Source organism: Leptonychotes weddellii, chromosome 10 (assembly GCF_054177405.1).
Source record: "Leptonychotes weddellii isolate Sample4059 chromosome 10, ASM5417740v2, whole genome shotgun sequence".
NCBI lineage: Eukaryota > Metazoa > Chordata > Mammalia > Carnivora > Phocidae > Leptonychotes > Leptonychotes weddellii.
In genome coordinates this window covers 69382229-69408675 of record NC_138378.1, presented here as the reverse complement: position 1 = coordinate 69408675, position 26447 = coordinate 69382229, and the positions used below count along the sequence as shown (strand labels likewise).

At 37.3% G+C, this 26447-nt stretch overlaps 1 protein-coding gene across 4 annotated transcripts in view; it reads right to left on the bottom strand.

Moving 5' to 3' along the window:
- The window catches only part of COMMD1 (copper metabolism domain containing 1), a 248135-nt gene that overhangs the window by 108169 nt on the left and 113519 nt on the right, over positions 1–26447 (bottom strand). The window contains exon 3 of one of the 4 annotated variants that reach the window (XM_081832050.1): positions 21190–21324. The exons of 2 other annotated variants lie outside the window; for them this stretch is intronic. In XM_081832050.1, coding sequence (XP_081688176.1) covers positions 21301–21324 — 24 coding nt within the window. In that variant the 3' untranslated portion in view covers positions 21190–21300. Of the gene's footprint in view, positions 1–21189; positions 21325–22637; positions 22689–26447 lie in introns of those variants that run through there. One more of the 4 variants, XM_081832048.1, reaches the window with a different exon arrangement.

Genomic DNA, 26447 nt, shown 5'->3' with positions numbered 1-26447 from the left:
CTCCTCTTTCATTCATGATTTTACTTACTTAGGTCCTTTCTCTTTTCTTTTTGATAAGTCTGGCCAGGGGTTTATCAATCTTATTAATTGTTTCAAAGAACCAGCTCCTACTTTTGCTGATCTGTTCTACTGTTCTTTTGGTTTCTATTTCATTGATTTCTGCTCTGATCTTTATTATTTCTCTTCTCCTACTGGGTTTAGGCTTTATTTGCTGTTCTTTCTCCAGCTCCTTTAGATGTAAGGTTAGGTTGTGTATTTGAAAACTTTCTTATTTCTTGAGAAAGGCTTGTATTGGTATATACTTCCCTCTTAGGACTGCCTTTGCTGCATCCCAAAGATTTTGAACAGTTGTGTTTTCATTTTCATTGGTTTCCATGAATTTTTAAAATTCTCCTTCCATTTCCTGGTTGACCCATTCATTCTTTAGTAGGATGCTCTTTAGCCTCCAGGTATTTGACTTTTTTCCAACTTTCCTCTTGTGACTGAGTTCCAGTTTCAAAGCCTTGTGGTCTGAAAATATGCAGGGAATGATCTCAATCTTTTGGTATGGGATCCAGTATGTGATCTATTTGTGACTCAGGATGTGATCTATCCTTGAGAATGTTCCATGTGCATTTGAGAAGAATGTGTATTCTGTTGCTTTAGAATGGAATGCTCTGAATATATCTGTGAACTCCATGTGGTCCAGTGTGTCATTCAAAGCCCTTATTTCCTTGTTGATCTTCTGCTTAGAGGATCTGTCCATTGCAGTAAGGGGGTATTAAAGTCCCCTACTGTTATCGTATTATTATTGCTGTGTATCTTTGATTTTGTTATTAATTGGCTTATATATAATTGGCTGCTCCCATGTTAGGGGCATAAATATTTACAATTGTTAGATCTTCTTTTTGGATAGACCCTTTAAGTATGATATAGTGTCCTTCCTCATCTCTTATTACAGTCTTTGGTTTAAAATCTAATTTGTCTGATATAAAGATTGCCACCTCACCTTTCTTTTGATGTCTATTAACATGATAAATGGTTTTCCACCCCCTCACTTTAAATCTAGAGATGTCTTTGGGTCTAAAAGGAGTCTCTTGAAGACAGCATATCAATGGGTCTTGCTTTTTTATCCAATCTGATACCCTGTGTCTTTTGATTGGGGGCATTTCGCCCACTGACATTCAGAGTAACTACTGAAAGATATGAATTTACTGCCATTGTATTACCTGTAAAGTGACTGTTATTGTATACTGTCTCTATTCCTTTCTGGTCTACGTTACTTTTAGGCTCTCTCTTTGCTTAGAGGACCCCTTTCAATATACGTTGTAGGGCTGGTTTGGTGATCACAAATGCTTTTAGTTTCTGTTTGTCCTGGAAACTTTTTATCTCTCCTTCTATTTTCAGTGACAGCCTAGCTGGATATAGTATTCTTGGCTGCATATTTTTCTCGTTTAGTACCCTGAATATATCATGGCAGTCCTTTCTGGCCTGCCAGGTCTCTGTGGATAGGTCTGCTGCCACTCTAATGTTTCTACTGTTGTAGGTTGCAGACCTCTGGTCCTAAGCTGCTTTCAGGATTTTCTCTTTGTTTCTGAGATTTGTAAATTTTACTATTAGATGTCGGGGTGTTGACCTATTTTTATTGATTTTAAGGGGGCGGTTCTCTGTGCCTCCTGGATTTTGATGCCTGTTTCCTTCCCCAAATTAGAGAAGTTCTCTGCTATAATTTGCTCCAATATACCTTCTGCCCCCTCCCTCTCTCTTCTTCTTCTTCTGGGATCCCAATTATTCTAATATTGTTTCTCTTTAATGGTATCACTTATCTCTCAAATTCTCCCCTCATAATCCAGTAGTTGTTTAGTTCTCTTTTTCTCAGCTTCTTTATTCTCCATCATTTGGTCTTCTATATCACTAATTCTCTCTTCTGCCTCATTATTGCATCTCATTAATAGCCTTTTTGATTTCAAGTTGGTTAATTTTAGTTCTTTTATTTCTCCAGAATGGGATTCTCTAGTGTCTTCTATGCTTTTTTTCAAGCCCAGCTAGTATCTTTATAATTGTTATTCTGAACTCTAGCTCCAACATCTTACTAATGTCCATATTGATTAGGACCCTGGCAGTCAGTACTGCCTCTTGTTCTCTTTTTTGAAGTGAGTTTTTCCGTCTTGTCATTCTTGCAGAAAGCGGTCGCTTTTCTATTTGTAGAATTGCATCTATTCTTTTCTTTGATCTCCGGTTGAATTCACAGGTATTCAGAATGATTTGTTAGCTATCTAGCTGAATCCCTGGAAACAGACGAAATTAAGGTCTCCTACTCCTCTGCCATCTTGGACTCCTCTCATCTGGAAGTCACTTTTAATATCAAATGTTCCTTTGCTCTTTTCATGAAAAGACTACTATTTCTCTGTTGAATCACCCTTGCATCTTTGTTGAAATCAATTGACCATATACATGTGAGCCTATTTCTGGACTCTGTTTTCTTGCATTGACCTGTGTGTTTATCCTTTTTCAATTAACTGGGACTACAAACCAAATGACTTTGATTTGGTGGTTATATTGTGGTCAGTGTGTTTCTTCATTAACTTAGATAAGAGACAGTAATCAGAATCCTACAAATAGAACATGGGACTAAGAAGCAATAGAAATTAATTCTAGTACAAGTCCCATCATCAATGAACTGAAATCATATATTTCTCTGTGTCCTGGGGGTAATGATACCTACCACATGGGATTGTCAAAGGTCAAGTGAGAAAAGAGATACAAAAATGCGTTGAATGGGCTACACAAAATACTTTTTCTAATTTTTCATTTAGGAGTCTAATTTTAAGTACTTGTAAATACCAGTTTCTATCCTTTTCTCCACATCTGAATATTGAAACTTGAACCTAGGACTTTAAACAATAACAAATAACCTATAAAATCTGTATAAATCTGGTCTTGATTTGCATCCCTGAAAAGTCATTATAGGATTGAAGCATATGTAGTCAAAACTTCCCCTCACTGTTCCCTGGGAATTTAGGCATTTTTATAATAACTTCCATGCAGATTTTGCCCCCTTCTCCCTCAGTCTATAGTATAAGTATTGAAATGCTAAACAAAGATCATCTTAAGAGTTGTAAAAGTAAAGTTGTAGAAGTAAAAAAAGGAAGAAAAAAAAAGGTGGGGTAGGGAGTTTCTTTTCTATTGGTAATTTCAGGAAATAACTGTGACATTAGAAATGATAAATAATTCAAGAATCCAATGTCCTTTTACCAACTTTATCTTTCAAAAAAAATCAATTCAAATTAAGTCTGAGTGATGTCAGTTTAACTGCCAATAACCAGTCAAACTGACCAGGAAATAACACTATTAATTCTGCTGTACTTCTAGAGTGGTAAATGGAAAGACCCAAGCACTGCACCAACCCACCGGTTTGTCATACTCCTTCCCTTTTGACTCTTTCTCATTTTTACGTCTCTCTTTTTTTTTTTTTTTAAAGATTTTATTTATTTATTTGACAGAGAGAGACACAATGAGAGAGGGAACACAAGCAGGGGGAGTGGGAGAGGGAGAAGCTGGCTTCCCGCAGAGCAGGGAGCCCGATGTGGGGCTCGATCCCAGGACCCTGGGATCATGAACTGAGCCAAAGCAGATGCCTAACAACTGAGCCACCCAGGTGCCCCTTTCTCTTATTTTCTTTCACAGTGTTTTAAAATTCTAATTTAATAATCAAACTACATAACACAATTCAAATCCTCACAAAGAGTTTTCCAGTTAAATGGTTCCTCCTCTTCTGAATTATACAGAAACATCTAGGTTAATTTTTTTTTTTTAAGATTTCATTTATTTGACAGAGAGAGAGAGACAGCCAGAGAGGGAACACAAGCAGGGGGAGTGGGAGAGGGAGAAGCAGGCTTCCCGCCGAGCAGGGAGCCCGATGCAGGGCTCGATCCCAGGACCCCGGGATCATGACCTGAGCCGAGGGCAGATGCTTAACGACTGAGCCACCCAGGCACCCCTTTCTAGGTTAATTTTTGCCTTGAGTTACAATCTATCAAAAGTTTTACTCAGTGGACATTTATTAAAAACAAATTAACAATTATAATAAATATCATATACTTATTATCTAAATATTATTCTTGAAAAAACTTGAAATAACAGTTAAATTCCACATTCCCTTTAAAGTTAGTGCATATAAAATGTCACTATTTTAATTTTCTAGGTCATGTTATCCTAGAGTTATAATTAGTTTGGATTTATATATTTTGAATCTCTGCATCCTATTGATAGTATTTCAAGCTTCATCACCCACTGGCCATGTAAAAATACTGATATAATAACAAGGCTGATTGTGTTCCTTTTAATTACATATTTGCATCCATCCACTGTAGAATAACAAAACTATATGGGTTAAAGTAACTGGAAACTTGAGTTTCTGAGAACACAGTGGACAATCTCCCTTAAAAGACATAAAATCAGGGCACCTGGGTGCCTCAGTCACTTAAGTATCCAACTCTTGATCTCCACTCAGGTCTTGATCTCAGAGCTGTGAGTTCAAGCCCCACACTGGGCTCCATGCTGGGCGTGGAGCCTACTTAAAAACAAACAAACAAATAAATAAAAGACATAAAATCTCCCTTAAAAGACATTTTTAAATGTTGGATAAATATAATATATATACTTTTAAATAAAGCTAAGTGCACAAAAAAGCAAAAGGGCAAAAACAGAGGGAGCTTAAAATCAGTGGATTTTAATAATCTCACAATACAATGCAGAAGACAAAACCTGGGGCACCTGGGTGGCTCAGTCGGTTGAGTGTTCAACTCTTGGTTTCAGCTCAGGTCATGATCTCAGGGTCATGAGATCAAGCCCCAAGTTGCGCTCAGCATGGAGTCTGCTTGAGATTCTCTCCCTCTCCCTCCCTCTCTGCCCCTCCCCCTGCTCATGCACACTCTCTCTCTCTCAAATAAATAAAATAAAATCTTAAAAAAAAAAAAAAGAAGACATAACCTAGGGTCCATCCATAAAAGGCAGGGAGGGAACTGAGACTCCTGGATAAAGTTGCAACTTTCAGAGCTCGTCCTCCTCAGCAAAAGGGTAACAAGCCAAAAATCTGCTCTACCTAAGGGAAGGGAACAATGAGATCACATGAGATGTCAATCCCAAATTATAAAACACAGGAAGAAAAAAGCCACTGTGATGGTTAATTTTATGTGTCAACTTGACTGGGCTAAGGGATACCCAGATAGCCGGTAAAACATTACTTCTGGGTGTGTCTGTGCAGGTATTTCTGGAAGAAATTAGCGTTTGAATCAGTAGACTGAGTAAAGAAAATATTCCTTCAACAATGTGGATAGACATTGTCCAATCCATTGGCCGTCCAATAGTACAAAAAGGAGAAAGAAGCGCGAATCTCTACCTCTTGTCTTGACTTGGGAAATTCAACTTCTGCTTTCAGGCATGGGAGCTCATGGTTCTTTTTTTTTTTTTTAAAGATTTTGTTTTATTTATTTGACAGAGAGAGACACAGCGAGAGCAGGAACACAAGCAGGGGGAGCGGGAGAGGGAGAAGCAGGCTCTCTGCGGAGCAGGGAGCCCGATGTGGGACTCGATCCCAGGACCCTGGGATCATGACCTGAGCCGAAGGCAGACGCTTAACGACTGAGCCACCCAGGCGCCCGGGAGCTCATGGTTCTTAAGCCTTCAGCCTCAGACTGAGAATTATACCATTGGTACCCCTGGTCCTCGGCTCTTTGGACTTAGACTGAATTATACCATAAGCTTTCCTAGTTCTCCAGCTTGCAGATGACAGATCATGAGACTTCTAGGTCTCCATAACTACCTGGACCAATTCCTCTAATATATCTCCTCCTATCTACATATATGTATATTATCTCACTGGTTCTGTTTCTCTAAAGAACACTGACTAATACAGGAACCATGAGTGAGAGTATGCAGAAACAAATCATAGAATTTAGGCCTTCAAGTACTTCACAAAATGGAGTAAGATACAGAATGAAGAACAATATATCATTTTAAATGATCAGACAGATCGAAAAAGAGCCAAATAGGATTTCTAGGAATGAAATATAATCACTAAATTCAAGTGGCTGCTCTAATTTTGAAGGAAAATGATAAAAATGCCCACATTGATGTCCAAATTTATATAAAAGAGATTCGTAATTTAATTGGAGCATAAAAAATTCTAGCAAACATACAGGCCAAATTCTTTACCCAAAAATATTTAGAGTTATTAATGTAGAAACATTGCTTTAAGGAATATAGTCCCATGCTCTAGAACTTAGTAATTTAATTTTACTGTTAAGAAAAGCTGTTTTGTTCATTCATCTAATCATTTAAGAAATATTTATTAAGCACCTCCTATGTGCTGGGTAGATATAGATAAAATTAAGTTTTAACATCTCTCAGTATGAAAACAAGAGGTAATATTTGGCTTGTTATTGTAAAAGAATTTGATTTTTATGTTAAGGTTCAAATAGACTAAATAATGAAGAAATGCATGATTGGCAATCAGAATACCTTTGCAGCTAATATACTGTCTCTCAATTTTTAATCTACTTACTTTGCTCACTCTACTAACTTCATAAAGAAACTGTTAGGCTAACACAATAAATAGATGTAAATAAGCTTTAAATGTGCTATATGGGGCGCCTGGGTGGCTCAGTTGGTTAAGCAACTGCCTTCGGCTCAGGTCATGATCCTGGAGTCCCTGGATCGAGTCCTGCATCGGGCTCCCTGCTCAGCAGGGAGTCTATTTCTCCCTCTGACCCTCCCCCTCCATGCTATCTCTCTCTCTCATTCTCTCTCAAATAAGTAATAAAATCTTAAAAAAAAAAAAATTAAATAAAAAAAATGTGCTATATGGATAGAAGTAACTGGTCAAATAACATTTTAAAAGTAAAAGAATAAAACAGTTATTCATGTGATTTGTCCTATATTGGTTGATCCATCTAAAATATTTTAAGAGAAAATACTAAAGGACACCCTTGTGAGACAATTCTCCATAGGTCTCTCACATTTCTAGATGTTTTCTAAGCCAAAGCCCTGACTTCCTTTGTTCTAGACTATCTTTTCAAAAATGATAGTACAGCAAACAGCTTTGGAAGATATTCATCCTTTGGAACAGAGAGCAGGCTTGTTTACTGTCTAGTATTATCTTTATTATACATGCCTAGGGTTCAGGCTTCCTCTCCTATAACATAATCAACTGCATGTGCAGGTGTCACCTGACCCTCCTGGCATCACTCTGGTAGAATTGGGTCTTGGGCAAATGGTGCAAATGCTGATGCTCTGGCTACAATCACTACTACCATGAGTAAATAAAATCATTTGTCTTTGATCCAGGAACCTGCCAGCACCCACTGAACTGTGGCAGATTAACTTGTTAGTTTGCAAGTAGGGTAAAATCTCAGACTCTTCACGGTTCTTGAGAGACAAGAACCACAGTAATTCTTTATTCCTTAGTCAGCAAGACACTCAAGTACACTGGGACACACTGTTTTGTGTTCACTAACTCTGTAATAACCCAAATTTGCCACAGTGAACAATTTATTCAAATGTCTGTATTCTTCTACTCCAAGATGGTCTTCGGAGACCTTCCAACTCAGTATTATAGACCTATCAGAGCTCTTCAGCGGGGCTAACCCCACACATTATTTCATCATGACTAGAAATATTTAGGATTTAAATTCCTTATCCCTGGCTTTCCTTTACTCTTTTGAAGAAAATGTTTTTATAATATTGGACGCAACTAATGTTAGTATTTGAAACAATCTTTTAAGTCCAGAGAATTTGAGTTGTTAGAATAGAAAAAAAACAGCACAATGAAAAGCAAAGTGTAAAGAACCATATAAATGTGAAGCTGTTAGGTTCTAAAACCTTATTAGAGATTCTTTTCTCATAAACACATGCCACCAGATGCAAGAAAATGTAGAGGAGGGGCACCTGGCTGGCTCAGTTGGTAGAGCATGCAACTCTTTGACCTCAGGATTGTGAGTTCAAGCCCCACACTGGGCGTGGAGGCTACCTCAAAAAATTGTAGGGGAGATGTATACAAGTACATGCTTGTTACTGGAAAAACAAGTCAAAGTGCAGGTCTCAACTAGAGTGAGTTGATTATCCAGGGATGGTTCAGGTGTGATGTGTTTAAGAGATTCACCTTCACGCAACAACAGTTACACAGGTGTCCTCTGTTGCTTGTTGCTTTGTATTGTAAATGGAGTACAGTTGGTGGGCAATGTATTATCTTACTAACTAGGTAATGATGACACAAATAGTACAAGTAGCAGATGTATTATTAGCAGCATCAGGATAATGTTTGAAGACTTTAAGAAGTCTCATAAATTCATAGGTTCCATAGGATGAGAAAAATGTAAAAATCTAAACTGCAATATTTTTTCTGTTGACCTCTGATGAGACTCAAATAATTTAAGTCTAAAAATTGAGTTAATTATAGAGATTAATTTTACCGATATTAATAGTGTCAAAATGCGTCTCCCTCTCCCACTACCCCTGCTTGTGTTCTCTCTCTCTGTCAGGTGAATGAACAAAATCTTAAAATAAAATAAAATTTAAAAAGACAGCTACAGAGAAGAACCCTACTTTGTGCATATAAACTCTACTGAGGGTGCCTGGGTGGCTCAGTCGTTAAGCATCTGCCTTCGGCTCAGGTCATGATCCCAGGGTCCTGGGATCGAGTCCCACATCGGGTTCCCTCCTGGGTGGGAAGCCTGCTCTCCCTCTCCCACTCCCGCTGCTTGTGTTCCTGCTCTCGCTATCTCTGTCTCTGTCAAATAAATAAATAAATAAAATCTTAAAAAAAAAAAAAAAACTCTACTGAATTGACTGACAAGTAAACTGCATGCATGGGACAGATTCTAGGCAGCTCAGAAAAAGCTAAAAGATCTGAACAGAAGCCCATTGCAAGGAAGAGTTTGGTGTTGGACATAGCCAAGTTAACTGCCTGACAACACTAACACACACACAAAATCAACATTCCTCAGAGACTCATAATAGGATCCATAGTATTTACAATGCATTATTCATAATGCCCATTATACAATAAAATTATTAGACATATGAAGAAACAAGAGGTTTCTTCAGAAACAGAAAATGTAATATACTCAAAAGAAAGGACAATGGAGAGAGACTAAACCTGGAATGCCCAGTTGTTGGAATTAACAGATAACAGCTACAATGATACCTATGTTTAAAAATGTAAAGAAAAAGATGTTTGAAATTAACACAGAGACAGGAAATCTCAGCAGAGAAACAGAAACTATAAAATAAACAAATTGAAATCTAATGCTAAAAAATTTAGTATCTGAAGTAAAAAATTCAACAAATGGTCAAAACAGCAGATTGGAGATAAAAGAAGAGTCAGTTAACTTGAAGACAGATTGATAGAAATTATCCAGTTTGAAGAACAGAGGGGGGAAAAAAAACTGGGGAAAAAAGGAAGGGAAAGAAAGAAACTAAGGAACAGATAGGACAATGTTAAAACTTTTAACATATGTGTAAATGGACTTCCATAAGAAAAATGAGGCAGAAAAAGTACTTGAAAAAATAATTAAAAGTTTCCCAAATTTTTTGAAGCTATAAACATACAAATTCAAGAACAATAAATCGCAAGGATAAATACAAAGAAATCCACACCTACACGTATCATATTCAAATTGTGGAAAGATAAACATAAAGAGAAAATCATGAAAGTAGTCAATGAAAAATAGCACATGACATAATACACATGACAACTGACATTACACTGGAACGAATGGAAATCTAAAACAGCCGAACAATAGACGTAAAGTCCCGAAAGAAAAACACAGAATTCCATATTCAGCAAAAATACCTATCAAAAATAAATATGAATAAAGATACTTTCAGACAGACAAACAAAACCTAAGCAAACTCACTGCCCACATACCTGCGCAATAAGAAATGCTACAGGAAATTCTTCAAACTAATGAGAAAGTAAACCAGATGGAGAAATAGATCTTCAAAAAGAAATGAAAAGCAGTGAAGTAATAAAAATATGGTTAAATATAAGGCTATGTTTTATTCTCTCTTCTTAGGAACACATATGACTACTTAAAGCAAAAGTTATAAATATTGAAATATGGGTCTTATCACATATGAAGATGAAAAGCTATACCAATTACTGCATAAAAGATGAGACATAAACAGAATTCTATAGTTGTAAGTCATCTTCTACACAAAATGGTAGTTTAATTTTAAATATACTGTGAAAAGTTAAGGATGTATATAATGCTATCTCTTTAAAGAGTATATGTATATAATGTAACCCTTTAAAGAGATGTAGCTAAAAAGACAATAGAGAAATTAGAATTCCCCCCAAAATTTTTCAAGTCAAACGAAGTCAGGAAGAATAAACAGTAATTAAAAAAATATATATGGAAAAAAATAGGAGGAAACCAAGGAAAAAAAGCAAAACAAGTAGACTAAGATACTTATAATAATTACACTAAACATAAATGGATAAAGAACTTCAAAAGCCAGACTAACCTATATGCAGTTTACAATAGATGCATCTTCAAAGATGAAGACGGGTCAAAAGCAATGCTTAAATATATGATGCAAAAAGTAAGCATAACAAGGCTGCGGTGGCTATATTATTATCACGTAAAATAGACTCTAAGATAGAGTACTACAGAGAGTGACATTTCATAATGAAAAAATGGACAATTCATCAGAAAGATATAATCATAAATGTGTATATGTCTGATACAGAGCTTCAACCTTCAAGAAGAAAATTTGAAAGAATTATAGGGAAAAACAGATTTTTTTTTTTTAAAACTCCCAACTATGATTGTTAACATCTATCTCATGGTAACTGAAATAATGGCTAGACAAAAAAATCAGTTATGGACACAGATGTGAACAGGACTATTAACCAGCTTAATCTAATTAACATTTGTAAAATACTCCAGACAACTCCAGACAACGTATCTTTTCAAGTGTGTATGGTCTAATTCAACAATATAGATCAAATACTAAGCCAGAAGCTAAGTTTCACGAAATATCAAAAGACTTATTGAAAACTTATATCGAATATGTTCTCTGAACAAACTGAATTACATCATTAAGTATTTAATAACATGCCTAAAAGAACATCAAGTATTTGGAAATTAAGCATAATATATTTTTTTAAGATTTTATTTATTTGTCAGAGAGAGAGAAAGATTGAGAGCACAAGCAGGGGGGGAGAGGCAGGCAGAGGGAGAAGGCTCCCCACTCAGCAGGGAGCCCGATGTGGGACTCCATCCCAGGACCCTGGGAATATGACCTGAGCCAAAGGCAGATGCTTAACCGACTGAGCCACCCAGGTGTCCCTAAGCATAATATTTTTAAATAAACCATGATTCAAGAAGAAATCACAGTATTTTGAAAAAATAGTATTTTGAACTGAATAATGAAAATGTAACATAGGAAAATTTATGTTAAAGTTTAAAACAAAGCTCAAAGAGAAAATAATAGCTTTAAATAAAATTCTTCATAAACATAAATGCAAAAACCCTTCATGGAACATTAGCAAAACAAATCTACCAATATATTAAAAAGATAATATATCGGGGTGCCTGGGTGGCTCAGTTGGTTGGGCGACTGCCTTCGGCTCAGGTCATGATCCTGGAGTCCCAGGATCGAGTCCCGCATCGGGCTCCCTGCTCGGCAGGGAGTCTGCTTCTCCCTCTAACCCTCCTCCCTCTCATATGCTCTCTTTCTCTCTCATTCTCACTCTCTCAAATAAATAAATAAAATCTTAAAAAAATATATATAATATATCTTGAGCTAGGAATACAAGGTAGTTTAACATTGTAAGATCACACACATATACATATACAGATATCTGTTTATGATATTTTAATTTTTAGCTATTATAGATCTCATAGCCAAAAACTGCAAATAGCCTAGATGGCCATCAATAGTATGGATGAATAAGCAACAGTGTATTCATACAATGTAATACTACTCAGCAATGAAAAAGAATGAACTGACACATGTAACAATATATGATGAATCTCAAAAACATTCTGAGAGAAGCCTTTCATAAAAAAATAAATACTGTGATTCCATTTAAATGAAGGTCTATGTTAGGCAAACTAATCTATGATTTTTTTTAAAAAATCAGAATAGCAATTGTTTCTGGGAGCTGGGATTAACTAGGAAGAGGCAAGAAGGAACTTTCTAAGATGACGGAAATCTATGTTTTGACAGGGAATTGGTTACACAAGTATAAGCTATGTTTAAGATTTAAGCACTTTCATGCATGCAAACTCTACCTAAAAAAACATAAACAAACCTAGTTAATGGAATGTATACAGAAGATTTAGGGAAGAAGCATACTGATGCCTACAACTTACTTTTGAAAAATATTTAAAAAATAGGTGGGGGCGCCTGGGTGGTTCAGTCAGTTAATCATCCTACTCTTGATTTTGGCTCAGGTCAGATCTCAGGGTTGTTGAGATCCTCCAGCCTGGCATTGGGCTCTGCACTCAGTAAGGAGTCTGCTTGAGATTCTCTCTCCCTCTCCCTCTGCCCCTACCCCTGCTCATGAACACTCTCGCTCTCTTTCTCTCTAAAATAAATAAATAAATAAATAAATAAATAAATAAATAAATAAATAAATAAATAAAATCTTTAAAAAAAAATAGATGGAAGGGTGCCTGGATGGCTCAGTCAGTTGAGCCTCCCACTCTTGGTTTCAGCTCAGGTCATGATCTTGCAGTCATGGGATTGAGCCCTGCGCCGGGCTCTATGCTCAGCATGGAGTCTGCTTAGGATTCTCTCTCCTGCTCACTCTCTCTCTCTCTCAAATAAATAAATAGATAAAAATCTTTAAAAAAAATCGTTTTAAATAAAAAAACAGGTGGATGGGTGGAGAGACAGTGATAAAGCAAAAACAGCAAAATGTTTACAATTATAGAATATCCATAGTAGGTATACAGGTGTTGCCAGCATAATTCTTTCAACTTTTCTGTATGTTTAAAAATTTTTCAAAACAAAAATCATGGGGAAATTATTTTCAAAAAAATCAAGGTAGATGGGCAGCCATCTGTGGTATGTAGACCTAACTGTGTGGTAGGCAGACCTAACAATAGGTTTGCATTCTTCTACCCCATTCATGATAAACAGATTTACGTTTCTTAGAATTTGGTTAACATGTCCACTAGTTCCTTGGATTTATTTTAGATTTATAATGTGTTTTCTTTCATTTTTTCTTAAGTATAACAACTCTACATTGTCTTGGGAAAGTTACTTAAATTCATTTAAATTTCTGTATACAAAAATTATTTTTAAAACACTTAGAGATATCTGAAAGGTGCTCCATGAGTAGGAAATGTGCCTTTCAGCTTGCCTTAGAATTATTTTCTAAAAAATCTGCAATTTAATAAAGGACATTAAAATTCTTGGTTTTCCAGGCCTCATTTTATTTTATTTTAATTTTTTTTAAGATTTTATTTATTTATTTGACAGAGCGTGAGAGAGCACAAGCAGGGGGAGTGGGAGAGGGAGAGGAAGCAGGCTCCCCACTGAGCAGGGAACCCAATGAAGGGCTTGATCCCAGGACCCTGAGATCATGACCTGAGCCAAAGGCAGCCGCTTAACTGACTAAGCCACCCAGGCACCCCAAGGCCTCATTTTAAATGAACAAAAATTAAAATGAAACACCCCGTGATATGTAACTACTCTAAGTACATAAAAAATATGACAGCCATAATACCTCATTCACACTGAGATCTTTTCTCTGTGGTCAGGGTATATCAATGTGATATCCATAGATATGCCCATTGCTCCTTGAAATTTGATCAAATGTGTTTCCCGATGTCTTGCTGGACTATATTATGGCCAAGTCAACCATTTCATTCATCCCTGAAATTTAAATGCTGAAGCAATTGCCTATGGTCTCACTGAGCTAATTCAGACAACTGAAAAGAAGGAACTGGCCCTCTCTATTCTTTTTTCTCAAAGTCCCAACCTAAGAGTCAGCTTGTTAGTCTCAAAAATACATTCAGATCATTAGGAGTCGAGAATATTGTTTCTCTCATCCACCAGAAAAGCAAAATGGAAGTATCAGCCCATTTCTTTTCATTGTACCACACCCTATTAATAAAAATTTGACACTTAAAAAGAAAAGATAAGTACTTCTCAAAATACAGGGACAGGAGCACCTGGGTGGCTCAGATAGCTAAGCATCTACCTTCAGCTCACGTCATTATTTCCAGGTCCTGGGATCGAGCCCCACGTTGGGCTCCCAGCTCAGTGGGGAGTCTGCTTCTCCCTCTGCCTCTCCCCCCTGCTCATGCTCTCTCTCTCTCAAATGAATAAATAAAATCTTTAAAAAAAAAATACAGGGACAAATTATTTCCCATTAGCTGCTCTTGGTCTTCATTTCTTTTCTAGAGATCCTAATTTCTCCTGATTCCATATTCTGTTTCTATGGATAGTATCCTGGCCTTACATGCCCTGCATTACTAGGAAAACTTTTCTATTAAAAACATTTGCGTCATTTTTCTCCCTGTAACTGCTCCCACACTCATTTTCCTCTCATTATTTTGTGACTCATATTTTAATACTCTGATGCATTCAGGAGTATACACCTTTCTAAGGAGGTGAGGTGGGCATCAGAATTTAAAAAGGCATTGAAAATGATACTTTTAAATCAGTCTAGGTTTCTTCCCCCAATCTTAGTCTACCATAACCAAACTTCTTATTAATAATATCCCAAAGATATTATGCTAAAATTGGGATATACGGTCTTAAAATTTTTTCTGCTCGATGACAGTGGATGAAACAGAAATCATGGACAGTGTGACAAACTGCTAACTGTTCCTCAATATCCATTGTCCCTTCCATACTAAATTGGACATGTAGCTATGCAGAATAAAAAAAAAAACTTGTCTTTCCCTTCCTCGCAGCTAAGTATGGCCATGTGACTAAGTTCTAATCAAAAGGATGGAAGTGGAAGAACAGTTGTGGCACCTTCAAAGAATCTTCCTTAAAGGATAGAAAATATGTACCTTTTGCCCCTTTCTTCTTTGACCCTTTCCTGCACCCTGTTGCCTAAGATGTGAATATAATGGTTTCTTGGGTCATGAAGACAAGGATCACACCCAAGGGACAATGGAATGATCCAACGGAAAAGTCTGGGACTCTGAGGTCTGTGTAGAACAGAGCCTATCTTGGGACTTTCACATAAAAGAGAAATAAACTTTAATCTTTTTAAAGCTTTTGTTAATTTGGATTTCAGTGAAAGACAGCTGAACTTAATACCAACTAATGCAATAAGTAAAGAAAAATAGAATAGTAAAGAGATTCTTTTATCTTTCTTTTTTTCTGGGGGAGGGGCAGAGGGAGAGAGAAAATCTTAAGCAGGCTCCACGTCCAGCGAGGAGCCTGATGTGGGGCTCAATCTCACAACACTGAGATCATGACCTAGGCCGAAATCAAAGTTGGATGCTTAATCAACTGAGCCACCCAGGTGCCCTGAGATTCCTTTTGATTGAGTTGTAGAATCATCCCACTAAAGCAGAATGAGAAGATGATATATTCTCTAAGAAAGGAGATGAGGAAATTTTAATTACTATTCCTCCAAGATAATGAGGCAGATCCGAAGAGTTGTTTGTATAACATAAGTTAGAGTCCTTTAAGGAAGGAACTCAGCTAAGTGAATGAGCTAAGTCTTTGGCATAGTTACAGAATGCTGATAGTTGCTATGAAGCTTAATCATGTTGAATACTTGATAAGAGTACATGAGCTTACCGAACCATTAACAGGCTTTACCGAACATACAGCTTTAAAAACCTCTGGACTATTTACAGTGTTGCTTTCAATCAATTCCAGGAGGCTCAAATGGAACCAATTATGATATAACCATAGGAGACATAAAAATCAATTTCTGAAGGAGTCACAAGCTAAGAAAATCTGTAAAAGAATCACTCTCAGCGTAACAGGGCTAAATAACCAATGGGATACATTATATGATCACTTTCAGAAAATTGTCAATTTAAAGAAAGTATCAAGAGGCTTGAAAGATTTAAATGTCACAGAAAACAAAGACTGAAGATAAGTGGAAGAAAGTTTTATAAATCATTGACTTAGACTAACAAGATGCAATATGAAAAAATGGTAAACTTTTCAGCACAGCAATAAAATTTCTTACAACTCTATAAAATGACCCTACAATTTTAAAAAAAAACTGATGTTTCTACAAATTACAAATTGGGATTAGAGAAGTCTGTATGATTCACTGAAACTTCAGAGGGCTCAAATGGCTTAGAAGTAAAACGGACTTTTAAAATAATCAAAAACTCGGGGCGCCTGGGTGGCTCAGTGGTTAAGCGTCTGCCTTTGGCTCAGGTCATGATCCCAGGGTGCTGGGATCGAGCCCCACATTGGGCTCCCTGCTCAACGGGAAGCCTTCTTCTCCCTCTCCCACTCCCCCTGCTTGTGTTCCCTCTCTGGCTGTGTCTCTCTCTAATAAATAAAATTTAAAAAAATAAAAAACTCGGGGCACCTGGGTGGCTCAGTTTGTTAAGCGTCTGCCTTGGGCTCAGGTCATGATCCCAGTATCCTGGGATGGAGCCCCGCATCAAGTCCGGCTTCCTGCTCATTGGGAAGCCTGCTTCTCCCTCTGCCCCTCCCCCCCTCCTGGCAAGCCTCTCTCTCTTCCTCTCTCAAATAAATAAAATCTTAAAATAGACAAAATAATAAAAAACTCCAAAGTATAGGGGCGCCTGGGTGGCTCAGTCGGTTAAGCGTCTGCCTTCGGCTCAGGTCATGATCCCAGGGTCCTGTGATCGATCCCCGCATTGGGCTCCCTGCTCTGCGGGAAGCCTGCTTCTCCCTCTCCCACTCCCCCTGCTTGTGTTCCCTCTCTCGCTGTGTCTCTCTCTGTCAAATAAATAAATAAAATCTTAAAACAACAACAACAACTGCAAAGTATAAACTAATTGCTTGTCAATCTAGAAGCCTATCAGATACACTGAGCCTACCTAAGGTGAGTAGGTAATAAGATAAATAAGCTGCATCAAACGCATAGAGCAAAGGGTATTTTCTCCAGTAATCTGTAAATTTCCTTATAATCTTCTCATTAGAGTGTTTCTGAACCAGTAATATAAGTAAATGGAAAATAAGAATCACAATCACAAATATTCAACTCACAGATTTTCAGTAATTGCTTATTTCAAGGTACACTTGTACTTTAATTTCACATTTGTTACTGATCTTCCAATTACAAGGAAGAAAAGTTAGTTCCTTAAGGAAAAAAAAATATGTCCAATTTCAAATAGCAATGGCACATTCCTTGACTAGGTCAAGTTCCAGAGTATCAGTTATACATCCCCAAGGAGAAAGAAAATTAAATGTAAAAAAAGAGGCAAACTTTCCTCAGCTTTGTTTTCTCCAATGATGAGAAATATATTTTTAACCACCACGTGACATAAGTCATCTTACAAAATGAAGTCTTTACAGCAAGGCATGTGATCCTTTATCCCTCTCAGCAGGCCTCTTCCTAAGTGATAAATTCTTTCCTAAACTGAATTATTCAAAGTTAAACAATAAAATGCATTAGGAGAGAGGACAAGGAAAGTGAGGAAAAAATAAAGGGGAATGTTTTCCTCTTCCTTTTTTTCAATAAAAGCAGATACAAAATTGTATAATGCATACATTATAAGTATATTTTTTATTCTTTTTATTTTTAAAAAAATTTTTTTAAAGATTTTATTTGAGAGAGAAAGAGCCCAGCAGGGGGAGGGGCAAAGGGAGAGGGAGACAAGCAGACTCCTCACTGAGCAAGGAGCCTGACATAGGGCTCCGATCCCGGGGAAGGCAGATGCTTAACTAACTGAGCCACCCAGGCACCCCTAAGTATATTTTTTGAAGCTTTTAGGATAAAATAACTGAAAGAAAATGTACAAAATACTAGCAACTTCATTGGGGTGGTAGAAATCCGTACTAGAGATTTCCCTTTTTTCTGTATTTCAAATTTTCTCCAACATTAGTTTTACCACTTTTATAACTGAACAGTGAAATTACAAGTAACTTAAAAGCAGGAAAAGCCTTTTAAAAATTAATCTTCTCTGTTGGGAGAATAGTGACACTTCAAGCATACTTATTTTGTGCTACGAACTAATGCTTCATCTAGGCTTGTCACCCAAAATCTTGATAGAAATAGAGAATCTCAGGGGCGCCTGGGTGGCTCAGTCGGTTAAGCATCTGCCGTCCACTCAGGTCATGATCCCAGGGTTCCAGGATCAAGTCCCACATCAAGCTGCCTGCTCAGTGGGGAGTCGGCTTCTCCCTCTGCCCCCCCACCCACTTGTGTTTGCTCTCGCTCTCAAATAAGTAAATAAAACCTTAAAAAAAAAAAATAGAGGATCTCAGGCCTCACCTCAGATGTATTGAACCTACATTTTAATATGATTTCTAGGTGTTTATATGCACATTAAGCTAATGAAGCACTGTTACAGAATATTCATCTAAGAGTAAACACCTATGTTGATTGCTAAGTTCCTCCTATATGTTAGTCTACAATGATGATATTTTTCGACCTACTTGTTAGGTTTATTCATGCAATTCAGTAAATATTGACAATAAGAGATAATGAAAATAGGAATATATTAATCCTACCACTACATTTTGGGTAATATTTTAAAGGAAAGCATAGTTCCAAATTTCAAACCCAAGCCATTATTCCTTATTTCATTAACCACAACCACTGAGATGAACCAAAAGCAGAATATGAATTTACCAGAGAATCTTTTAATAAAGGCTGAAACCTACCAATGAGGAAACACTAGAGGGTAGTTAGTGTGGCATGATATTGCAGTACTAGAATGCCTGAGTAAGCCCTGCCTCTATCTTATTAAGGCCTTTCAGAAACTTTGTTCATTTACTTTGAAATGTCCATTTATAGCAGGGTTTCTCAATCTCAGCATTATTGTCAGTTTGGGCTGGTTAATTCTTTGTTGTGGAGGCTGGCCTGTATATCATAGGAGCTTTAGCATCATTCCTGGCCCCTGCCTACTAGATGTCAGTACTATCTCCCCAGCTGGAGATACAAACCAAAAATGTTTCCTACATTGCCAAATATCCTCTGGGGGCAACCCCTCTGCTGCAAGCCCCAATAAAAACCACTGATCTAGGAAAAGAGCAATCATCAGAAAGGGGTCCTGTTAATAGAGGCCAATGATCTTACTTGGGATTTTCCCAAAAAGACACACTGAAGAGTATAACTGAATTTATAAATATGGACAAATTTGTGAGCTTTGTTTTGAAAGCTCCATGAGAGGAAGGGCTAAGTCCATTTTTCTCTGGCTATTGTATTCACAGCAGTTCCTGGCCCATGATAGTGTTTGACGATGTTTGTTAAATGAAGTGAACGTGTAGATACTATACTCTCAGTATTGGGCAATCAATTCCTATTAAATTTTCAGATTAAACTCTCATGATTTCTACTATGTGTGTTGTCATTTCTTAAATGTATTTCTCTCACTTTAACTACAAAAAAAATTATACTAGTTAAGTCACATCTAAAAATTAATTATTAAGAACTATGATGTAACCACTATATCCAAACCAATTATGACTCTTGGAGCATGGGAGATAGCAAAGGGAAGCAGAAACAATGCCATGGAAAATTAGCATAAGAAAGAAAGTAAGCCCCATCAGGAATCTGTGAAGATCTAGAAACTCAGGGAATTACTATTTAAAGAAATTTTAGGTGTTGTCACCTTTTTGTGCAGATGCTTTCTCTTTGCTTGGCTTATTGTTCAGATCTCATCTCAAGGCCTCACTCCCTTCCGTGTTCTCCAAATAATCTAGACAAATAGTTTTAAACTCTTTTTTGGAGCCACAAACTCACTTCCAAAATCCGATGAAATAAATGGCTATTATACATCAATTGAAGAAAAAAAAAATCTGATGAACACTCTTCCTAGGAAAATGCACTCATATACAAGCATTACCACATAATTTCAGGAAGTTTGTGAATCTCCTAAAATCTACTGAGGGACAATGGTTTCTTTCATTCCTGCATGCCCATTAGTATTTGTTGTCCATACCATAAAATGTAGTAATTCCATGACAACTGAATAAAGGAAATTTCATTTAAAATGGAGTCAGGAAACCAGAAAGGGGAGTTCTCTCGCCCTACCACTCACCCTCAATTGCAGACCCCAACAGGAAGATGCCTACAATTTCCTTCCCCAGCAAGAGGAAGATTTTCTTTTTGCCTAGCAACAGTCTAGCCAATGAGAAAGTGTCACAATTCAGCCAATGAAAAGCCACCACACTTGAAGCTTCACAGGCAACGTTTTGTTTGTAACAGCTCCTCCTGACTCCCTCCCATTCTCTATAAAAGAGCTTTCCTCTCCTTTGTTCTCAGGACTTGCCTATGGTTTGCCATAGCTTACATATCTTGAATTGCAATTCCTCTGCTATTCCCAAATAAATCAATAGTGGCTGTGTTATTTTTAAGGTCAACATCAAGTAAACCAGTTCTATTAGAAGACAAGGGGCTCTGGAAAATCCTACCCTTTTTTGGAGTCCAGCTCAAGTCACCATTTCATGAACTCTTTTTTTAACTAGCTTCATTTCCCTTGACTGAGTTGTGCAGTAGTTTTGTCCATAGTTGTTCAAGTCACGTTTTCATAAATTTTACTGGTCAGAACTGCGTACACAGCACCTATCTTTATCTCCTTATCCAAACCAGGTTCTGTGTAGTATATCTGAGTAGCACAGATTAGATACATATTTAGTATCTGCTAAAGGACAGCTAAAATAGAATGAAGTTATATGACTAATCTAGGACTCAATTTCTTCTTCTATAAAAACAATACTAAGGGCACCTGGGTGGCTCAGTTGATTAAGCGACTGCCTTTGGCTCAGGTCATGATCCTGGAGTCTCAGGATCGAGTCCCGCATCGGGCTCCCTGCTCGGCAGGGAGTCTGCTTCTCCCTCAGACCCTCCCCCCTCTCGTGTGCTCTCTTTCTCATTCTCTCTCTCAAATAAATAAATAAAATCTTTAAAAAAAAAAAAAAAAAAAACAATACTAATAACCCCAGTGCTCCAATGTCTGATAGATCACATCAATGTGCATGTGGTGATAGAAGGCCTCTGATAGTTTATATAGGAAGAAAATAGGCCATTCTTCTCATGGTCAGGAGCCTGTTCCTTGGAGGTCTTATACACAAATGACCAGAAGCCTATTCTCTCAACCAGATTGTTTCTTTGGTAGATGATGGGAGAAGGAATGGAACTAAAGTCCTATTCTGTCACTTCACTTTTCTTTGACACTGCTACATCACAATGCTTGGTTCACGCTTTGAAAAAAAAAAGTAAAAAAACAGAATAATTCCAGTCCTTTAAAATCTATTTTGCAAAGATGCCACCAAGAAAACGAGGAAGACATTTAAAATCAGCAAGCACTTTGGAGTTTGCACTATGCAAACAAAATATATTAAAGAGCTACTTTCACATTTCTAAATTCTGTGCCTAATTTCCAATTTAAATTGGTACTTTTTAAAAATGAGGCTATCAAAGAAATCAGTAAAAAAGCAAAAAACTGAAATCAACAGAAAGCAAAAGCAAGAGATTAACCAGGATGTAGATTAGAAGGTTATCAGAAATAAGATAAAGACTTCTCCCTTCAAAACAGCACCTCTCTTCTACCTAAAAGACTAATTGGAGAGAATGAAGCTCTGTTACACAGCCACAAATTCAGGTAAATCTGCAAATTAAAATCTAGTCTTGATTAATCGTAGTGAAGGAAAAGAATAAATGGATTACAAATCTGCTGCCAAAATTTACAAAAGTTTTGTAATTTAATTACTGGTATATTTAATACAAACAAGAGAGCAGCCAAAAGGCAGAAAGAACACCTGGAAGTTAGCAGCAGGAAGGCCATAAAAACAGCAAAAACCAAAACCTTACTACTAGAGGATCATGGTTTTTCTGTGGAAAATGTTTTGATGCTGCCCCTCTCTAGAGAAACAAAAATATCCTAGAAATGATATAATATTCCTAAATGCCACAATGAGTGATACAGGGTTATTGTAAACAACAACACTTATTATTTAAGACATGGTTTAAAGGGTCATTTAGGTAAGTATTTTGTTTTCTTTCCCATTGCTCTGGCTCTACCCACACACAAATGTACATACACTCTGCTAGTTACTATGGTGAAAACCTATATAAACCTGTAATCCCTTTTATAAATCAAACCAATGAATGTTCAGACAAAAATCAGAAGCTGAAATGCGTATCCAAGAAAAAACTGATGTAGAGCCTAACCAGAAAGAAGTAGAAAAAATAAAATCCATATACTCAAAAAACCCATCACAATAAATTTAGGGGAAAAAAATTACTCACTGCACTTATGGTTATTAAAAGTAAGTTACTGGGGGCCTGGGTGGCTCAGTTGGTTAAGTGACTGCCTTCGGCTCAGGTCATGATCCCGGAGTCCTGGGATCGAGTCCCACATCAGGCTCCCGGCTCAGCGGGGAGCCTGCTTCTCCCTCTGACCCTATCCCCTGTCATGCTGTTTCTCTCTCTCTCTCAAATAAATAAATAAAAAATAAAAAAAAAAAATTTAAAAAGTAAGTTATTATACTTACTTTGGAAAATCATATAGGACCTTCCTTCAAACAGCTTACTCCATAATCAATCTTAGTTCTTCTCTCAATCTCTGCTTAAACAAAGTACAGTTGATCCTTGAACAACATGGGTTTGAAATGCAAATGTTCACTTATATGCAGATTGTTTTCAATAAATATGCATATACTATAAATGTATTTACTCTCCCTTATGAATTTAATAACACTTTTTTTCTCAAGCTTATTTTATTAGAAGAACACAGTATATAATACATACAACAAAATACATGTTAATCAACTTTTTGTTATTGGTAAGGCTTCTGGTCAACAGTAGGCTATTAGTTAAGTTTTTAGGGAATCAGAAATTATACACAGGTAACTGACTGTATGGGGGTTTGGAGCCCCTAACCCCAGCATTGTTCAAAGGTCAACTGTAGTTCTAAGATTTTGGTGGGGAATTCTTCATTTAGGGAACTAAAATTCTGGGGAGAATGAGTTAGGCAAGTCCTTACCCAGAATTATTAGCCTTTCATAACATCTGGTCATTCCTCTGATCATTAATGCAACAAGTTTCTATTTGGCATCACTATGCCTGATGATGTCATAAGTACGTGTGATTCAACAAGGAACAAGAATAGCATTAATTCCTACTTTTGTGGCCCTTCAGTCTGGTGAGACATAGTAAACATGCAACTACAAATGAGACAGGCATTACAAAAAGGGAAAGGGAGGAGCTATGGAAGGTAGTATAAGGGTAACTAATCCAGACAGGGAAGTCAAGGAAAAAATCTCCATAATCAAGGGACATCTGAGATTTGAAGGATAAAAAGGACTTAATTGGGGCTTTCGTGCATGCCGCTGAAGAAGGAGGGTGCATGAGGCATCACTGGCCATGTAGGCTGGGCAGCAGTGCTTGCCAGCCAGTCACTGAGCTCTTCGAGGTGCAACAGAGCCTATGAGATGAAGGTTGTCCTGACATTTTCCAAAAACACACCTCATAGAGGATGGCTGTGACAAAACCAACAGGAGCACCACCACATGTAACAAGCATATCAGTAGCTGCAGATGAATACTCAGGTCCATAACCATGGTGGTTAAAAATTCTTCATTGCCTCAAAGGCATGCAGTTGTAAGGAAAAATGAAGAACTGGTCAAGAAGACATAAACTGAAGCAGATGATGAAAATTAATATTTTATTTAACATCGATCACCTCACAATAAGTTATGTAGGAAAATACATGTTTGAATACTTTTAATTGCTGGACAATTAAGTCTGTTATCTCTAAAATTTTAAAAAAAAGAATTAGTTATGTTTCCCAGGATAATCAATACACTTCCTCCTTGCTATTCATATGAAGAATAATAGTACTCTTTCACTTTCTCTCTTCCACCAGTTTGCCATCTTTGTTTCAGGTTCATGGTGTTTCAAATCACCGGACATCCTGATAGCTTGTATATATGAGCAGAAAGGAGAACACTACAGAAAAGTCTATTCTGGGATGCCTGGTTGGCTCAGCGGGTTAAACGTTTGCCTTAGGCTCAGGTCATGATCCTAGGGTCCTGGGGTCAAGTCCCACATCAGGCTCCTTGTTCAGCGGGGAGTCTGCTTCCTCTCCCTCTGCCTGCCACTCCCCCTGCTTGTGCACACTCTCTCTTGTCTGACAAATAAATTAAATCTTTAAGAAAAAGAAAAAAAAAGTCTATTCTGCTACTGTTCCAATCATTTGGCAGGTAGACTTAGTTGGACCTAACTTCCAGAAATAAAGTTCAAGTTAAATTTAGAGGTAAAGGAGAGAGGAAATAGGGACATACTTTCAGTATATAATGCAAAATGAAAACAGTAACATCCAAAAACCTTTCCTTATGAAATTTAAAACTGATTTCAAAGAGAATTGGTTCTAAAAATGCATAGAAATATAAAGAACTGAAGAGAGGACAGTTAACAAAGAAATAAGAAATAAAGCAGTGAACTCAAGTCTGAGAATGTAGAGACACCCTTAGATCACTGAGTCATTATTAAGTAGAGGCATCTTCAGTGAACAGCAACTGCTACTCTTGTTTAATCTCCAAATGGTGAAGATATAAACTATTCCCTTTGCCTAAAGCTATAACCACTATCACTGGTTTAGCTAGTATTCCCAAAGGCTCTTGACTCATAGGCAAACCTCAAGATGATGGATGATAGGGCTTTAGCCCCTTTGAATAAAACTGTGTGTGTTCAGTAGGTGAAAGACTGAACATTCAGTGTTCCTTTATCCAAAGTTAAAGGATAATTGACAATCTTCTCAAGTGTCTAAATCTTCAAAGAAAAATAAGTTTGGAGTATTGTTTGGCTTTAAAAATAAAATGAGATATTTTAATTGCTCCTAAATACTTTCAGACTGTAAAAGCATTGGCTGGCCTAATATCTCACCTTCATTCAAGGGTTATTTTTATCAGTGGCACCATTACCCCAGTGCCAACATATAAAATACATAAAAACAGCTCAGGATTACTCAACTCCTTTTATTAATAAAACAGGAAAAAGAAAACACATATCAATTTTACAAATATAATTTATCAAAGAAAACTAGAAGTATTTTTCATTATAAACAAATCAGAGGCCCAAAATGTTTGATCCAGAGAACAGAAATGGATTCATTTAAAATAAACCAAAGCTATAAATAAAAGAAATTTCAGGTGAAGCACATCATATGTTAGATGATGGCACCTAATGACTAAATGTAATATTGCATCACTGCATTAGTCATGGATATCTACAGCAAGAGCACTTTTTGGTGGTGTGTGTAGAGGCCGCTTCTAGGCACCAAGTTTGAGCAATGGAATGTTGAAAGGCCCACAGTGACCCCCTGACTGAATACAGACAAGCCAATCAGGCAACCCACCTCAAAATATCCATAGGCCCTACCTAACCAATGGGTTACTTACAACCAGGCACAGTTCCCCAAAAAAGCAAAACTCCACATGGGGCCATACCTTCTCACCTCCCCTCTTTAAAAAAAGCCCCCACCCACTGCCTCCTTGCAGACAGTCTCCTTTGCTGTCCTGCCCCCCATTCCCTTACAGTGTATTCACCATGAATTCTTTCATGGCCTGGACCACTGGCCCCCTATCCAATTGGGAGAGACACCACAGTGTGGATCAAAAAGATCCCCATAATTTCTTAGGGGTAGAGAGTATAGGAGTGTGAAGAGGAAGATGGTGATCAATGGCCAAGGAAAAATCTCGTACTAAAGAACATAACACAAACAAGAAGCAGGCTGACATGGATGTACTACAATTCTCAGCAAGGTAAGTCAATGCTAGGCATATATAATTCCAAGGATGCCAACCTTACTTTCTTCTTGAAATATTTTAATTTAGTCTTTTGGATTTTTAGGTATATTATGTCTAATTTCACCATGAAAAGTAAAAGTAAAGTAGGATTCACTTGACATAAACGGTTTTAAAGAGAAACTGTACTCCAAAAAGGAAGAGATGTATTTCCTAAATGATTCTTCGGCGAGAGCATGGGTTTAGGGAAAGAATAGGAGTTGTACAGCTGGGGAGCATTGTGTTCAACTCTCCAGCTCTCTTGAGTTGAACAACCTTGAGTACATTATTTTAACATCTCTGAACCTTAATTCCTCAGTTACATACCTTAAAATATTATTTTAAGAAGAGGTCCATAGGAGGTACTCAACAAATGGCTATTGATGAAATTATTATGGGGGTGCCTGCGTGGCTCAGTCAGTAAGCCTTCGGCTCAGGTCATGATACCAGGATCCTGGGATGGAGCCCTGCATCAGACTCCTTGCTCAGCAGGGAGCCTGCTTCTCCCTCTGCCTGCCACTCCCCAGGCTTGTGTGCTC